Source organism: Peromyscus eremicus, chromosome 16_21, assembly GCF_949786415.1.
Source record: "Peromyscus eremicus chromosome 16_21, PerEre_H2_v1, whole genome shotgun sequence".
NCBI classification, from domain to species: domain Eukaryota; kingdom Metazoa; phylum Chordata; class Mammalia; order Rodentia; family Cricetidae; genus Peromyscus; species Peromyscus eremicus.
This window is the reverse complement of record NC_081432.1, coordinates 1,080,821-1,095,684: the sequence shown is the minus strand read 5'-3', so window position 1 is coordinate 1,095,684 and position 14,864 is coordinate 1,080,821. Positions and strand designations below refer to the sequence as shown.

General features: G+C 47.0%; 1 protein-coding gene and 1 pseudogene across 1 annotated transcript; both read left to right on the top strand.

Annotated features, from left to right (window-relative positions):
• The first annotated feature begins 2,680 nt into the window (after positions 1-2,680).
• On the top strand, positions 2,681-12,164 carry Trim10 (tripartite motif containing 10). Its single transcript, XM_059244016.1, has 7 exons — positions 2,681-3,119; positions 4,949-5,044; positions 5,638-5,868; positions 6,539-6,561; positions 7,074-7,189; positions 8,639-8,671; positions 11,623-12,164. Exons 1-7 carry the CDS (start codon positions 2,691-2,693, stop codon positions 12,162-12,164), a joined length of 1,470 nt encoding a protein of 489 aa, XP_059099999.1. The 5' UTR covers positions 2,681-2,690.
• An 84-nt stretch (positions 12,165-12,248) lies between these two features.
• LOC131893759 (phosphatidylethanolamine-binding protein 1-like) lies at positions 12,249-13,256 on the top strand (annotated as a pseudogene).
• The last annotated feature ends 1,608 nt before the right edge of the window (positions 13,257-14,864 follow it).

The window sequence follows — 14,864 nt, the reverse complement described above, 5'->3', positions numbered from 1 at the left end:
CAGGCAGGTGACCTAGCTCTCCACTTCTGTGTCTTCTGTCCCTAGGGTGGGGAGCAGCGTATAGCACCATGAGGTCACTTGGAAATGGGGTTTCCAGGAATCGTTTGGCCACAGAGGGGTGGGACCGTTGGGGAGGAGCTGCTTCCTGTCACGCTGAGCAGGTGAAAGCCATAAATTTCAGGCTAGGAGGTCTGTGGTAGCATCAAAGTCCAGCCTGTGGTGTTGAGACTAACAGAACTGCAGGCCCACATACACGTTCCTCTCCTTGGCCCTTCCTTTCCTCGACTGCATCTCCTGCTCGAGCGATCTTTCCTAATACCCATGCTGACTGAGCACCACCTAGAACCTGGGTGATACTGGATTTCAATTTTAGGTTTGTTTTTTTTTTCTTTTAAGAAAAAAGTGTAGTGTAGTGGTGTGTGTGTGTGTGTGTGTGTGTGTGTGTGTGTGTGTGTGTGTGTGTGTGTTGGGGTGTATGTGTGCCACATGTGTAATTTCTCTCAGATGGATCCCTTGAAGTTCAAGTTGAAGATAGTTGTGAGTTATTCACATCCTGCTACTTGAAAGTTCAGCTGCTACTCTTAATGGCTAAGCCATCTTTCCAGCCCTTCAATTTTAATTTTTTTAAAATTTTCATTAATTTTTTATTTTTAATTCTTATGTATATGATTGTTTTGTTTGCCCTTATGTCAATTGCACCGCTGTGTGCAGTGCCTAAAGGGCCAGAAGAGGGCATTGGATCCCCTTGAGTTACTATGCTGAGAACCCAGCCCGTGTCCTCTTCAAGAGCAGCAAATTCTTAACCCCTGAGCCATCTTCCCAGCTCCAGCAATATGCATTCAGCCCATGAGCAATTACTCCAGAACTACATCCAATTTAATAGCAATCCACTAGGACAAGTGTGGAGAAGGAGATACAAACTGAAAGGTAAAAAGGATTTCTAGAGGTCCGAGTCTGACAGCCACAAGGCTGGGACAGTTGGAGTGTTTGGGTTCCAGCCCTATGCTCTTCCCATCGCCGAGACCAAGGTCAGGCTGCCAGGGTCCCTGTGGACAAAGCCAGGCCCTCCTACTCACTAGCCCTTGGCATTTACCTACTTCACATGTTCCACAGCCCCCTTCCTGCCCTGCCTACTCCCTCAGTAATACACCCCGGAACAGCTGTCTAATTCTGGTTGAGCAGCGGTGTGTGGTCAGCTCTGGCTGAAGTGTGCTGTATATATAAAAGACTTCACATAAATACGGGGAAATGTGAAATATTGCTAGTGTTTTATGTTGACTATGTGTTCGGATAATATTTTGGAAACATTGAAATAAATATACTGTTAATATTTATTTTATCTTTCTTTTCATTTTTTTTACATTTTCTCAACTTTTATTATGAGAAACATTCAAACTTATTGATACTGTGAAGGAATATTAGCACGAATATGTTTATGCTGGGATTTCAGCACCCCCACATACATACCCCACTACACACACACACACATTAATAATTACTAGATAATTTAAAGAAAAAATTTAGCAATCTATTAGTGAGTAATGTCAATATTCAAAATATCCAGTTGTCCCAATAACATCCCTTCATAATTCTGTTCCTTTGTGGCTCAGCTCATATTGACAACTAGACAATTTTATATTGCATGTGTGCGATATGTGGCTTTCACTGAATTCTTTTTCTTTTTCTCAAGGCACATTTCATGTAGCCCAGGCTAGCCCCCAAGGTACTATGCAAGTGGAGGTGGGTCTTGAACTCCTGATTTTACCCTCTCTCTCTACCAAGCACTGCGAGCACAGGCATGTACTGACGTGCCTGTTGTACTTTGTGTTTCTGGTAGACTGCATTACTTGGAAGACTCATAGCTTTGGCTTGCAGGTGGATCACAGTCACTTGTGCTCTATTTGTTTACCGTGGATGGGGTGAGGTGACCTGGTGGATCGTGCAAAATGAAGGTACAAGCAGCAAGATGTGATAGAGCAGAGGTGAAATAAATAAATCATTTAAAGTGCTTCTATCACTAGATATGAGGTCATGGTAAAAGGTGCTGGCTGTGACTCTATGTTTCCTCCCCCATGCGTTTTTTTCCAGCCCTCTTTAAAGGCCTGTCAAAGGCCCATGGAGGCATCACCACGGTTGCTTGTGTGTGCATATCCCAGCTCAAGAGCCTTATCTGAGTCCCCACACGCCCCTGTTCCCTGACTGTCAGGCCTTGTGCTGGCTGATACCTCCAATCTCCCTAGAGGCAGGTGGCTGTGTTGCAAAGCTGGGGTGGCAACAGCCCTCTGTGAGTCAGGCTCCTCCCTGCCCCCAAAGAAAGGTCTCTTTTAACAGTGGACTGCTGAGAGACTAAACGTTCTCATCTTTCTGTGAGCAGCTTCGGGCGGACAGAAAGGGACGGTGAGCCCCAGGCCATGGGAACTGGTCCAAAGAGTAACTTCGGCATCTCTGGATGATGCTGTGAACTCCTAGGCCTTTCTCTTCTATTTCTTCATCTCTGCTGTTGGCAGGAGTGTGTCTGCTCCTGGGAGAGCAAGACAAAGGGCCGCTGGTGCCAGAGATGCAATTGGGCCCCTTGTCCAAGTGTGTGTGAGAGTATGTCTGTACCCGGGCACGGTTTGCGTGTGGAGTGTATTCTTCCCACCACACAGAGATGGTGACTTCCGGGAAGCAGAAGGACCGGTAGGATTGACATGGCCTCAGCTCCTTCTGTGACTAGCCTCGCAGATGAGGTCAACTGCCCCATCTGCCAGGGCACCCTAAGGGAGCCAGTCACCATTGACTGTGGCCACAACTTCTGTCGAGGCTGCCTCACTCGCTACTGTGAGATCCCGGGCCCAGAATCGGAGGAGTCCCTCAGCTGCCCACTCTGCAAAGAGCCTTTCCGCCCAGGGAGCTTTCGGCCCAACTGGCAGCTAGCCAGTGTGGTAGAGAACATCGAACGCCTTCAGCTGGCATCCACGCGAGGCCCGGAGGTGGAGGATGCCTGTCCCGAACACGGGGAGAAAGTCTACTTCTTCTGCGAGGAGGATGAGGCACAGCTGTGTGTGGTGTGCCGTGAGGCTGGACAGCATAGGACTCACACTGTGCGCTTCCTGGAGGATGCAGCAGGTCCCTACAGGGTAGGAGAAGATCCCTGCAGGGTAGGAAAGGGCTCTGGGAGACCCTTGTGGGAGCTGGATTGGACCAAGGGAAGTAGAAAGGCGGTGTGGATTCTGGGGTGGAAGGGGTTATCCTGACTTCAAGTTCTTTTTCCTACTGATTTGATCACACAGGCAGTAGACTTAAGCACAGGTTTATGATTGAGTTCTGTGTGGTTTCCTTGTGGACCATAGATGGTAGGAGCTCAGTAAATCCTTTCTGAACAAATGAACCATCAAACGTGTGTGTGTGTGTGTGTGTGTGTGTGTGTGTGTGTGTGTGTGTTTGTGTGTGTCCTGTATCAGCTAAGTGTGTTTGAGGTTTGTATTTTAAGGAATGATCATGCTTGTTTGTATATTTACAAGAGCGAATGACCTGTGTATGGAGGAGTGGTCAGAGTGTGTTGTATTTGAAGCATGTAACTGAATGTTCCTGTTGTGAATAAGCTAGTTGGGTGAATATATGTGGCATGTATTTTTATTTTTCATTAAATGAGTATTGCTGGTTTTAGTTGCTTTTATACTGTATTTTTGTGGGAGACCAGCTCCCACTTTTTCCCCCAAGGTACTCTTGAGGGAGAAGTGAGAAATATTTAGATAGGAATATAGAGGAGAGAGACAGACAGAAACAGGATAGCCTCAAGAGGACCTGGGTCAAAACCCACCAGTCCCTTCTGTCTCTGCTAAAGGATGTTTAAAGGAATGCCAAGGGGTGGAGCAAAAGACCTCCCCCCAGCACAGCCAAGTGCAGACCCTTCCAGACACCTGGTGACCATGCATGTGGTCAAGCCATCCCTTAATGCAGCCCTGTGGTGTAAAGCGAGCTCAGCTCTCACTAGGAAACTTTTGTGGGCTCCCACATATTTTGTTACAAACAAGTGTTTAGATGTATGATGTAGCAATTTGTTAATGATCTTTTGATAGTGGGATTTCTCTGTTCTCTCTCTCTCTCTCTCTCTCTCTCTCTCTCTCTCTCTCTCTCTCTCTGTCTGTCTCTCTCTCCCCCCCTCTCTCTCCCTCTCTCTGCCAGGTCTTAATGTAGGCTTGCCTCAAACTAACTATATAGCCTAGGATGACCTTGAATTTCTCCTGCCTTTATGCTCTGAACACTGGGATTATAGGCATGTGCCACCACACATGTTTTATGCAGTGTTGGGAATTGAACCCAGGGTTTGGATGCTAAGCAAGCACTCTAATGACTGAGCTACATCTCCAGCTTTTCTGTGGGTATTTTTAAACACACACATGGATATTTAAGTGTTTACTTGTTCCTAATTCTGTTCTAGAACAATTTATAAAATAGTACTTCAATTATTTTTGTATCCAAATTTCTTCTCACATCGTATCATTTCTAGATTACTGGTTCTAGTAAATAAGGAAGATGTTATTTGCGTGTATTTCCTTTGGGTGACATAATTTCAGTTTCAGCAAAGATCACACAGAGCTCAGATCGTAGATAATACTTGCCACATGCAAAACAAGGTAGTTGTTTAACCTGAAGAAGGGTTCATGAGAAGGGGGTAAACCCTGGTCAAAATCTCTGGAGCACAAAGCAAGAGGACCAAGACTCAAGGCCAGGCCTGGTGGTGCTGACCTATGATCCTAATGTTTGGAAACCCGAGGCAGGAAGATTCTGAGTTTGAGGTAAGTCTGGGCTACATGAAATCCAGTCTCAAAATCAGAATAGGAAGGAGACCCTGAGTCTCTCAAGGTGCTGAGGTTCACACTCATCTCCAGGGCATTCCACTTCTACAGATTGAAGGTCCCTTTGTAGTTACTTTGTCTTAGTATTTTATACTCCTTCTCCCCAGGAACAAATACAGAAGTGTCTTATGTGTCTAAGGAAAGAGAGAGAGGAGATTCAAGAAATCCAATCAAGAGAAAACAAAAGAATACAAGTGCTCCTGGTAGGTCTCCACCTCCCCAGGCCCAGCCCTTTTCTCCAGTCTGAGGCCACAGGACAGACAGACACTTGAAGGCGGTTTGAGTTTGAATCCTGACTCTGATGTTAACTCTTCCATCTTGAGTGACTGTTTAACTTTAGCTTACTCACCTGTGAAATGGAGATTAAGATCCATTTCCTTACTGAATCGCTGCAGGAATTAGTGTAATCCTGCCTCTAACAGCTTAGTGGTGTGTGCACAATGTGTGCTTCCTGTGGGGCAAGAGGCCAGGCATCTCCGGTGTTTCTGAGCCCCTTTTAGAAGCCACAGTAATGACAATGAGGGAATGCTGGGCTTCATGAGAAATGGGGTGACAGGCAGGAAGAACTCCAGCTGCAGCTCCGCATCCATATGGGGGTCGAGGAACAGGTGGGAGTGGGGGGCTCTGATTTTGCCACCAAACCTTGGGAGGTGTGGGTATGGATCAAGAGGGAAGTGGGAATGTGCAAGGAAAGGAAGGTAGGAGGAGATGAGTTGCTGCTGTGGGGAGAGGAGGACTGGGGGTGGGGTGGGGAGGAAGAGAAGATTCCAATGTGGCTCTCATCTTTCCTTCTCAGACTCAGGTGGCCACCAAGAGACAACAGGTGATTTCCCAGTTTGCACATCTGAGCCGGTTCCTAGAGGAACAACAGAATGTCCTTTTAGCACAGCTGGAGAGGTTAGATGGGGACATCCTGAAGCAACAGGAAGAGTTTGATTCCCTGGCCACAGGGGAAATCTGTCGGTTCAGCGCCCTGATCGAGGAGCTGGAGGAGAAGAACACTCGGCCAGCAAGGGGCCTCCTGATGGTGAGACCTAGCCTGCCCTCACCCCCGAGGTCTCTGGGATCATTGCCTGATTGGTACCTCCTATATACATGTCTCTGCATCCCAGATGGGATGTGGAACCCAGGGCCATGGGGGTTGATTCTAGTCTGTGCTTCCTCAAGAATTCTCTGGTCATGGTGCTCTCTGGCCTCAGTCTTCTTTCCTGCCATCTATAAGATGGGAAGAGATGAGGCTCCAAAAGTAAAATGAGGTAGAAGTTGCTCCGAGCACTGTGCGAACAACTGCCAGGTGCTGTTTCCAAAGCACATTTTTTTCAGAACTTGAATGTCCCCTCCACTGGCCAGGAAGTTCTTCCTAAGCTGTATTACGTCCTTGAACTGGAGGAGAGTTATTGGGGTTCCAGCAACATGATTTAGGGGGATGCTTTGGATACTGGGAAATAGGAGACCTTGGTGCAGAACTTGCTTACTTTTGCCTATAACTAGAAGTTGGTCATACCACTGTCTATGAGACAAAGGAGTCGGGTGCTGGTTTCTGGTCCCCATTTGTCCAAGGCTAGGAATGTGGCATTTGGGGTGTTTTGTGGATATGACGAAAGTAGAAGAGAAAATCCAGAAACTAAATCTCTCTCTCTCTCTCTCTCTCTCTCTCTCTCTCTCTCTCTCTCTCTCTCTCTCTCTCTCTCTCTCAGGATATCAGAAGCACTCTAATAAGGTTAGTGATACAACGCCTATTTCTCTTTTTCACATAGATAGCCATCCATGCTCCACCCACCTAGTGATTGCCATGCAAATAAACCACACTCTCACATGAAGGGCACACAGCCATGTGTAAATCTACACACGCCCTAATGTGTTCTCATGGGCTGCTGTAGATCTACTCACTGTGTAGCCGTGGGTTCCATCTGAGAGGATGGAAGGTTGCTGATCCAGGCCTTGTTAGAAGAAGATGGCAGCCTGGAGACACCATTAGAAAAGAATAATTCTAGGGTCTAGAGAGATGGCTCAGTGGTAAAGAGCACGTGTTGCTCTTGCAAAGACCCTGGACCCAGTTCCCAGAACCCACACCCATCTCTAGGTCCAGTGGACCCTATACCCTTTGGTCTCCACAGACACTGAATGCATGTGATGCACATACATGCATGCAGATAAAATACCCAGACACATACAATTAAGTAATTTTTAAAAAAGAATAATTCCCAGACTCTGTCATTTCTGTGGCCCTAGATGTGAAACTAGAAAGTGCCGGAAACCCGAGGCTATATCTCCAGAGCTGGGCCAGAGGATCCGGGACTTCCCCCAACAGGCCATCCCTCTGCAGCAGGAGATGAAGACATTTCTGGGTAAGGAGACCCCAGGCCTCCACAGCATGCTGCTGTGCACACAGCCTGGGCTTGGGAATGGCCTCCTGACTCCACTGCCAGTGACTATGTATTTTAGCATGGCTTATCTGCTTCAGTGCCTTACCTTTCTTATTTGCCAAGTCCAGTAAAATCTGATGCTCAGGATGACGTCACAGTGAGGAGAAATAATAAAAGTGAAGATTTGGGGGCTGGGGGGATCAACCTGTTAAACAAATGTGACCAACTGACGTGAAGTAGTAGAAAGGATAATGATTAGCAACATCCATCACTCTCCATCATCGAACGTTCTCAGCAGTATGTGCACTGCCGTGTGTTTTGATGTTTAGTGTTAGTTAGTGACAGTGTCTGCCTAACTGCAGAAGCTGGCTCTCCCTCCTCTTTTGCTTTCCTTCTGCTGTTTTTTCTCTTTCTTTCTTTCTTTCTTTTTCTTTTTTTTAAAGATTTATTTATTTATTTATTTATTTATTTATTTATTTATTTATTTATTTATTATACAATGTTCTGTCTGTGTGCATCCCTGCAGGCCAGAAGAGGGCACCAGATCTCATTACAGATGGTTGTGAGCCACCATGTGGATGCTGGGAATTGAACTCAGGACCTTTGGAAGAGCAGCCAGTGCTCTTAACCTCTGAGCCATCTCTCCAGTCCCTCCTTTTTTTTCACTACTGAAAGTTGAACCCAGGGCCTATGTATGGTAGGCAAGTGCTCTACCACTGACTCACATCCCCAGCATTTTTCTCCACTTCTTTTTATTGGTCTAGCTGACTAACTGAGCCATCCTTATAGGAACTGAGCCCCACTCCTTTCCCAGAAGGAGTCATAATGGCAGCCAGCCAGGAAAGTTAGAAATGTAAGTTGTGGCTTTCTGCTCCCCATGAACTGTGACATCATGAACAATGCCACCTATTTCTAAGTGTCACACCCACAGAAACATGCCCCTGGGAGGACATTCCTGAATCCTGCTTCCTGCAAGCACTCCCATGGACTAGACAGTAGAGGGGATTTTACTCTAACCAAAGGCGGACTTTTGGCCAGCCCAAACATTATTTCCTAGTAAAGGAAACAAAGTGAACCCACTGATCTTTTCCTTGAGTAGATGTGTGTAAAGATAGAGAGGTAGCATGGCAGGCACAGTGCCTGTCTGCTCACGGGCAGAGTGGCAGGCTTCTCAGGGGGCTCCAGGCCAGGAGCATCAGTAACCCCTAGGAGCTTGTGAGAATGCGCATCTGCAGCCCTGTCCCAGAGTGTCTGGATTTGAAATGAGGGGTTTGGGTGCGAGCACATGTTTAGAAGCACCGGTCGAGAGGACTCCAACTTCCATTCTCCTCTCTGTTCCTTCCCTCTTCTGAGCCTCCATTTCCTCATCACTGAGTGTTCTGTGGTTTTGAGATTAATGAAATATCATCTTGTCATTATTCTCTCTTACAGAAAAACTCTGCTTTGAGTTGGACTATGAGCCAGGTAAGCAGCCCACATTAGGATGGGGAGAATAGAGAAGCTTCTGGGTCCTGCACTGAGCGCTGAAATACTTATATAGACGTTCACACACATCATACACACACACACACGTGACTTGTGTCTGTAAGCATACATACACACTCATATCTATAGGTTCCACAGTCAACCCCAGATAGAAAAACACTGCTTTGTATTGAATATGGTGAGATTTTCCCCTTCTCATTGCTCCTTAAATAATGTAGGATAATAACTATTCCCGTAGCATTTACATTGTATTATGTAACATAAGCAACCTAGAGATGAGTTGAAGTATTTGGGAGGGTATGTGTAGTTTACACGTAAATAATACTCCGTTCAACATGATGTACATGAGCTTTTGTGAAGCTTAGTATGCAAGGGGGTCCTGGAAAAAATACCTCACAGATACTGGGGTATGACTGTATACAGCCCTTAGGAGAGCCGTGAAGTGAGGACAGGCACATACATATCCCTGATAAATCTGGTCTCCAGATCTGCACATGTACAGTGGACAGAATGATTAGACCAAAAAAATGAATATGGTCTGTCAGGGATGCCCCTTCTGGGTGAAGGGAACTTTTGTCTGGGTTGAGAGTCACTTTCTCAGAACCATCAGGAACCTCTACTCCCTCTCAGATGTTAGTTTTTAAATTATAGAAACAGATCCGCTTACAAGGGAGACAGGAATGAACAGAAAGAACCCCTTTAATACTATTAGTTCCCCATGAGCCAGCCAAAGACCCAGGAGAGCTGTGGAACTGTTGGGAAAGCTCCCTAACCCATGGGTAAGTCTGCATGTATAGTTTTCTCCATTTAGAAGTTTTGTTGTTGTTGTTGTTTGTGTTTTCTGGATAGGGTCTCACTATGTAGCTTTGGCTGTCCTGGCACTCACTATGTAGACCAGGTTGGCCTTGAACTCACAGAGATCCATCTGTCTCTGTCTCCTGTGTGCTGGGACTAAAAGTATGCACCACCATGCCCAACTTCCTTCACTTTAGAAATATTAAACATAATGTATAGGGAGAGTTGGGGGGTCTAAAAAGTGGCAGTCAGAGTCCAACAGTTTAAAATGACTGAAGGAGAGTGCATGACCCCAAGGTGAAGAGGAGGGAAGGCTGTACAAATGAGTCATAGTATCCTCAACCAAAGCAGGGAAGAAACTCTAGGTTGGAATCAAAAGGAGGAAAATGTCTGCTTCAGAGAAAAAGGCTGAAGGAGAAGCTATGCATGGAGACTGTGTGAGGAAGGCTGTGTGAGAGAGGAGGCTGAGTATGAAGGTAGACATGTGAGAGGCGGCTGTGTGGGGGACGTGCTATGCTTGAGGAAAATGGTGTGAGGACGGTATATATGAGAAGAGGCTGTATATAAAGGCAGGCTGTGCATAAACATGATTGCGTGGGGGAGTACTTATGAATGAGGAGACTGTGCATGAGAGAGTCTGTGTATGGGGTGGTTGTGTGTGAAGGGGGCTGTGTGTGGAAGGATGTGATGAAGAGGCCGTGTATGAGGAAGCTGTTTGGTAGAGAACGCTATCTGAGGAGGCTATGCATGAGAGTCGCTGTGTATGATGGCAGACACGTGTGGAGGAGGCTGGGTAAGGGAGTCTGTGTATGAGAGAGTGACTGTGCACGATGCCCATTGAATGTGAGGGGTGCTTATTTAAAGGGATACTGTATGTGAGAAAGGCTTGTGTGAAGGAATGCTGTGTGTGAGGGAAACTGTATGTGAGAGAGGCTGTGTGTGAGGGGTGCTTGTATAAGGGAGTACTCTGTGTGTGTGTGTGTGTGTGTGTGTGTGTGTGTGTGTGTCAGTGTGAAGAGAGTTGTATGTGAGGGAGGTTAGTTGTAATGGTGGCTGTGCATGAGTGTCAGTGTGTGAAGAAGCCATCAAATGGCTAGGTATAAGGTGCCCGTGTGTGAGAGTGCCTTGCAGGAAGAGGCTGTGTGGAGGAAACTGTGTGAAAAGGTATTGTATGAGGAAGACGGTGTGTACACGAGAGGCTATGTAGGAGGGTGACTCTATAGGAAGCTATCAGGAGGGCTGTTTGTGAGGGAGGTGTGAGGGCATCCACGTATGAGGAAGGTGTAAAGGGAAGGTGTGTGTGAGGGAGGCACCTGTGAGGTATGTAAAGTGTGAAGGGACACTGTGTATAGAAGCTGCGTGAGGCCACCTGTGTGTGAGAAGGCCGTATGTGAGGCTGAATGTAGGGCCGTGAGCGCAGCTGTGTGTGAGGGTGGCTCTGTGAAGGGAGGTCATATCTAAAGGAGGCTGTGTGTGAGAGGAGACTGTGAAGGGAGGGTGTGCATGCAGATATATGATTGGCTGGGTGAGTAAGGTCAGTATGAGGCTGGTTGTGTAAGGTCAGTGTGAGGCTGGTTGTGTATGAAGGAGGTTGTGTGTGAGGGTGGCCGGGAGTTGAGAGAGAAAGTGTGAGAGAGTGCTTGTAAGGAGGATATGTGTGAAAGTGGCTGTGTCAGTACCAGTGTGCCCCTGTACAAAGAAGTTGTACCTGAGGGGACGCCGTGGAGATGGGAGGCCATGTGTAAGGGTATAGAGTGTGTGGGGGTGCTGTGTATGAGGAGGCAGTGTGTGAGGGTGCCCATGTGTGAGGCAGGTTGTGTGTTAGGGAGCCCCCCCCCCCTTTTTTTTTTTACCAGCAGGAGGCTTGACTGCTCACCGAGAGCTGTATAGCTTTCTAGAGGGCAGTGGAGTCTCTGACGGACTTTTCTGGCTTTAACGTGACGTGCGTTCCCTTGGCATTCTTTTAGGACGCAGACTTTTAGACTGTAGGTCTGACCAGTTCCTTGATGATGCCCAGGCTCCGGTACACACAGATGGTTTAACGCGAGCAGGCTGGGATGGAAGGAAGCGTTTAGGCCATCCCAGCAAGACATAACACATCCGCTGACATGCTCGTTCCTCGTTTTACTCCACAGCCCACGTTGCTCTAGACCCCCAGACTTCCCACCCCAAGCTCCTCCTGTCCGAAGATCACCGGAGGGCTCGGTTCTCCTACAAATGGCAGAACTCACCGGACACTCCGCAGCGTTTCGATCGGGCCACCTGTGTCCTGGCCCAGCGTGGCTTTACAGGAGGGAGGCACACGTGGGTGGTGAGTGTAGACTTGGCCCACGGAGGCAGCTGTACGGTAGGGGTGGTGAGAGAGGACGTGCGGAGGAAAGGAGAGCTGCGGCTGAGACCGGAGGAAGGAATCTGGGCCGTGAGACTGGCTTGGGGCTTTGTCTCCGCTCTGGGCTCCTTCCCCACAAGGCTGGCCCTAGAGGAGCAACCCCGGAAGGTGCAGGTATCGCTTGACTATGAGGTAGGCTGGGTGACTTTTGCCAATGCTGTCACCCAGGAACATATCTATACCTTCACCGCCTCCTTCACTCGGGAGATCTTTCCCTTGTTTGGACTCTGGGGCAGAGGGTCCAGTTTTTCCCTGAGCTGTCGAGAAGGTGCGGTTTCCCTCCTCTGAGTACAAAGCTGGAATCAAGCACCCTGGGGAGCTGACCCTTGGCTGGGTCACCAGGCACAAAAATGACTGCCTTAGACAATAGGGATGGCATGTGTCAGTAAGGGACAAGGTGCTAGGACCTTTAGTCTCTTCACTGCCCAGCTCTTTCCCCAGTGCCCATCAGATGGTCAGGGTATCTAGGACCGGCTGCTGCTGTTCCCACCATTGTCATTAATGTCTAGAGATGTACAAATAGTGCTGGATTGTATGCCTGAAGACCTGGATTCCAGAAGTCCAGTCATCAACCAGTTGCGTGATTTCAAGCAAAACACTTCACCTCTTCATTTTGTTTTCTTTCAAAAATATTAGTTAATTTATTCATATCTTCAAGAAAAATTCTGGAGGAGTCGATATGATCAAAATACACTGTATACATGAATGAAATTCTGAAAGAATAAATAGAGTATTATTTGAAAAGGAAGCATCTTCTTTTTTCTACCATCATGAGGCATACACCTGACATGGCGTCTCACCACGGCTCCTCACATGACTTTCAGGACCAGTGTGTGCCTTTGTTTCTGCCAACTTCACGCCAACCAACATCAGCCAGTGGGCAGAGCTGCTGAAACCAGTAGATGATTGGCCCCAGCACCAAGTGGAGGTGGATGAGCTGGGCAAAGTGCTGATGCCCACCCACCTAGGCCAAGCACATTTCGTGGGATGGCCTTGACCCAGGGAAACTCGACACCTTAGTCCTCACAGACTCAGAGGCTCTGAGCAGGAAGGACCCCAAATACAGGGAGTTTTCTGGTGGCCAATATGAAAGACAATGACATCAGCAGTGGCATGGTCCTTTTCGGATTATGTGGGCTCTGGGCCCACCAGTGATGCTGGCCTCCGCTGCTACATCTGGTTGGTGTACAAAACAGGATAAGCCACGAGAGAGTGACAAACCCATCTTCAGCAACAGGTCTGAAGATCACAGTGGCAAGTTCAAGGTGGCAGTCTTCCACAGGAAGAACCCCCTGGGGAGCCCCTGTGGCCGGCACGTCTTACCAAACAGAATGGGATGACTAGGTGCACAAGCTGTACTAGCAGTTGTCTAGGAAGTAGGGGTGCTATGGAGGCCAGCAGTCCTGGAGACCCCTCACAACATTGTCAAGTGGTGCAAAGCATGCTATTTCTCTCCTTTCCTGCCTCCTCATGGGGAGGGCAAAGGCCTAGAGCCATCTATACCTGGTTTAACAAGGAGAGGCTCTGAGTCCAGAACCAGGCACAGTGCATCTTGAAGATGTGTTTTTAGGGTCTTGTCCCCAGTGAGACCAGTGTGAGCAAAACTAACTGGGCTATCTGAGTGTGTTAACCTTGTCTGTTCAATGTCAAATAAAAATAAAAAGCATTGAATTCAATTTTTTAAAAAAAGGGACCTTCAGGATCAAGTAATTCTGGCAAGAAACAAAAGCCAAATTGTCTTCGTAGTTACTTTTCTATTGCAATGATAAGACACGATGGCCAAGGCAGCTTATAGAGAAAGAGTCTATCTGGGCTTACAGTTTCAGAGACTATGACCATCATGGTAGATAGCATGGAGCAGGCAGACAGGTGTGGTGCTGGAGCAGGAGCTGAGAGATTATATCTTGATCCACAAGCATGAGATGGAGAGAGATTAACTGGGAATGGTGTGGGCTTTTTAAAACCTCAAAACCTACCCTCAATGACACACTGTAGCTGTAAGTTTTCTCAGGTCCTGTCTGGCCCTGTGGTCCCTCAGTCACTTATAAAATAATCACTCAGAGGCTTAATATTAATTATCAGCTGTATGGCCTATGGCAGGCCTCTTGCTAGCTACCTCTTATAGTTTAACGCAACCCATAACTATTAATCTATGTACCACCACATGTTCTGTGGCTTTACCTGTGTCCCATTACATCATCTCAAAGTGGTATTTAAAATTTTATGCATTATAAAAACATTTTTTCTTAACTTTACAGAGTGGCTATGATGAATTTTCTAGTTCTTATTGGGTCTACACTCCATTCTACCTAAACCTGCCCTGTGCTGACAGCCTATTTAATAGTCTTACTCTACTCAGACATAAACTGCATCTATGAGAAGACAAATCAGCCATGGTGCAACTCTAAGGGAAAGGCCACCAGGCTCCTTGGGCCCAGGCTTGGAATCACCTTCAAAGGCCGGTGTCAATCCTCCACTCAGCAGATAGAAAAGGCCTTGCAGTCAGGGGCAGAGATCAGAGAGTATTCGGTGGCTTTCTCCAGGGTGTTCAATATTCCCAGTAAAATATATGTTTGAAAAATAATGGCATGTACAAGTATCTATTTAATGCTAAAACACACCCACAGGCCCTAAGCCTCGTGTTCCACTAGAAAATGGACTGTGTTTTTCTGTTTCTTTGTACTGGTTTTACTTGAGTATTTAAAATGACCATGAACCTCTAAGGTATGTGTATATGAAGTTCCCTTCCTGCTATAAGGCATCATGTCCCTTATGGTACTTATTTTGGTAACTCTATGAGATACATTCTATTATCATCTCCCTTTTTCCTTTTTTTATATGTGTGTTTTGTATATGTGTATGCATGGCTATATGTGTGGGTACACGTGTGTATGATTTTATGTACACATATGTGGGGGTGGGGCTGAGGTCGATGTCAGATGTCTTTCTCAATCACTCTCCACTTTACTTGTTTGGTAGGGTCTCTTG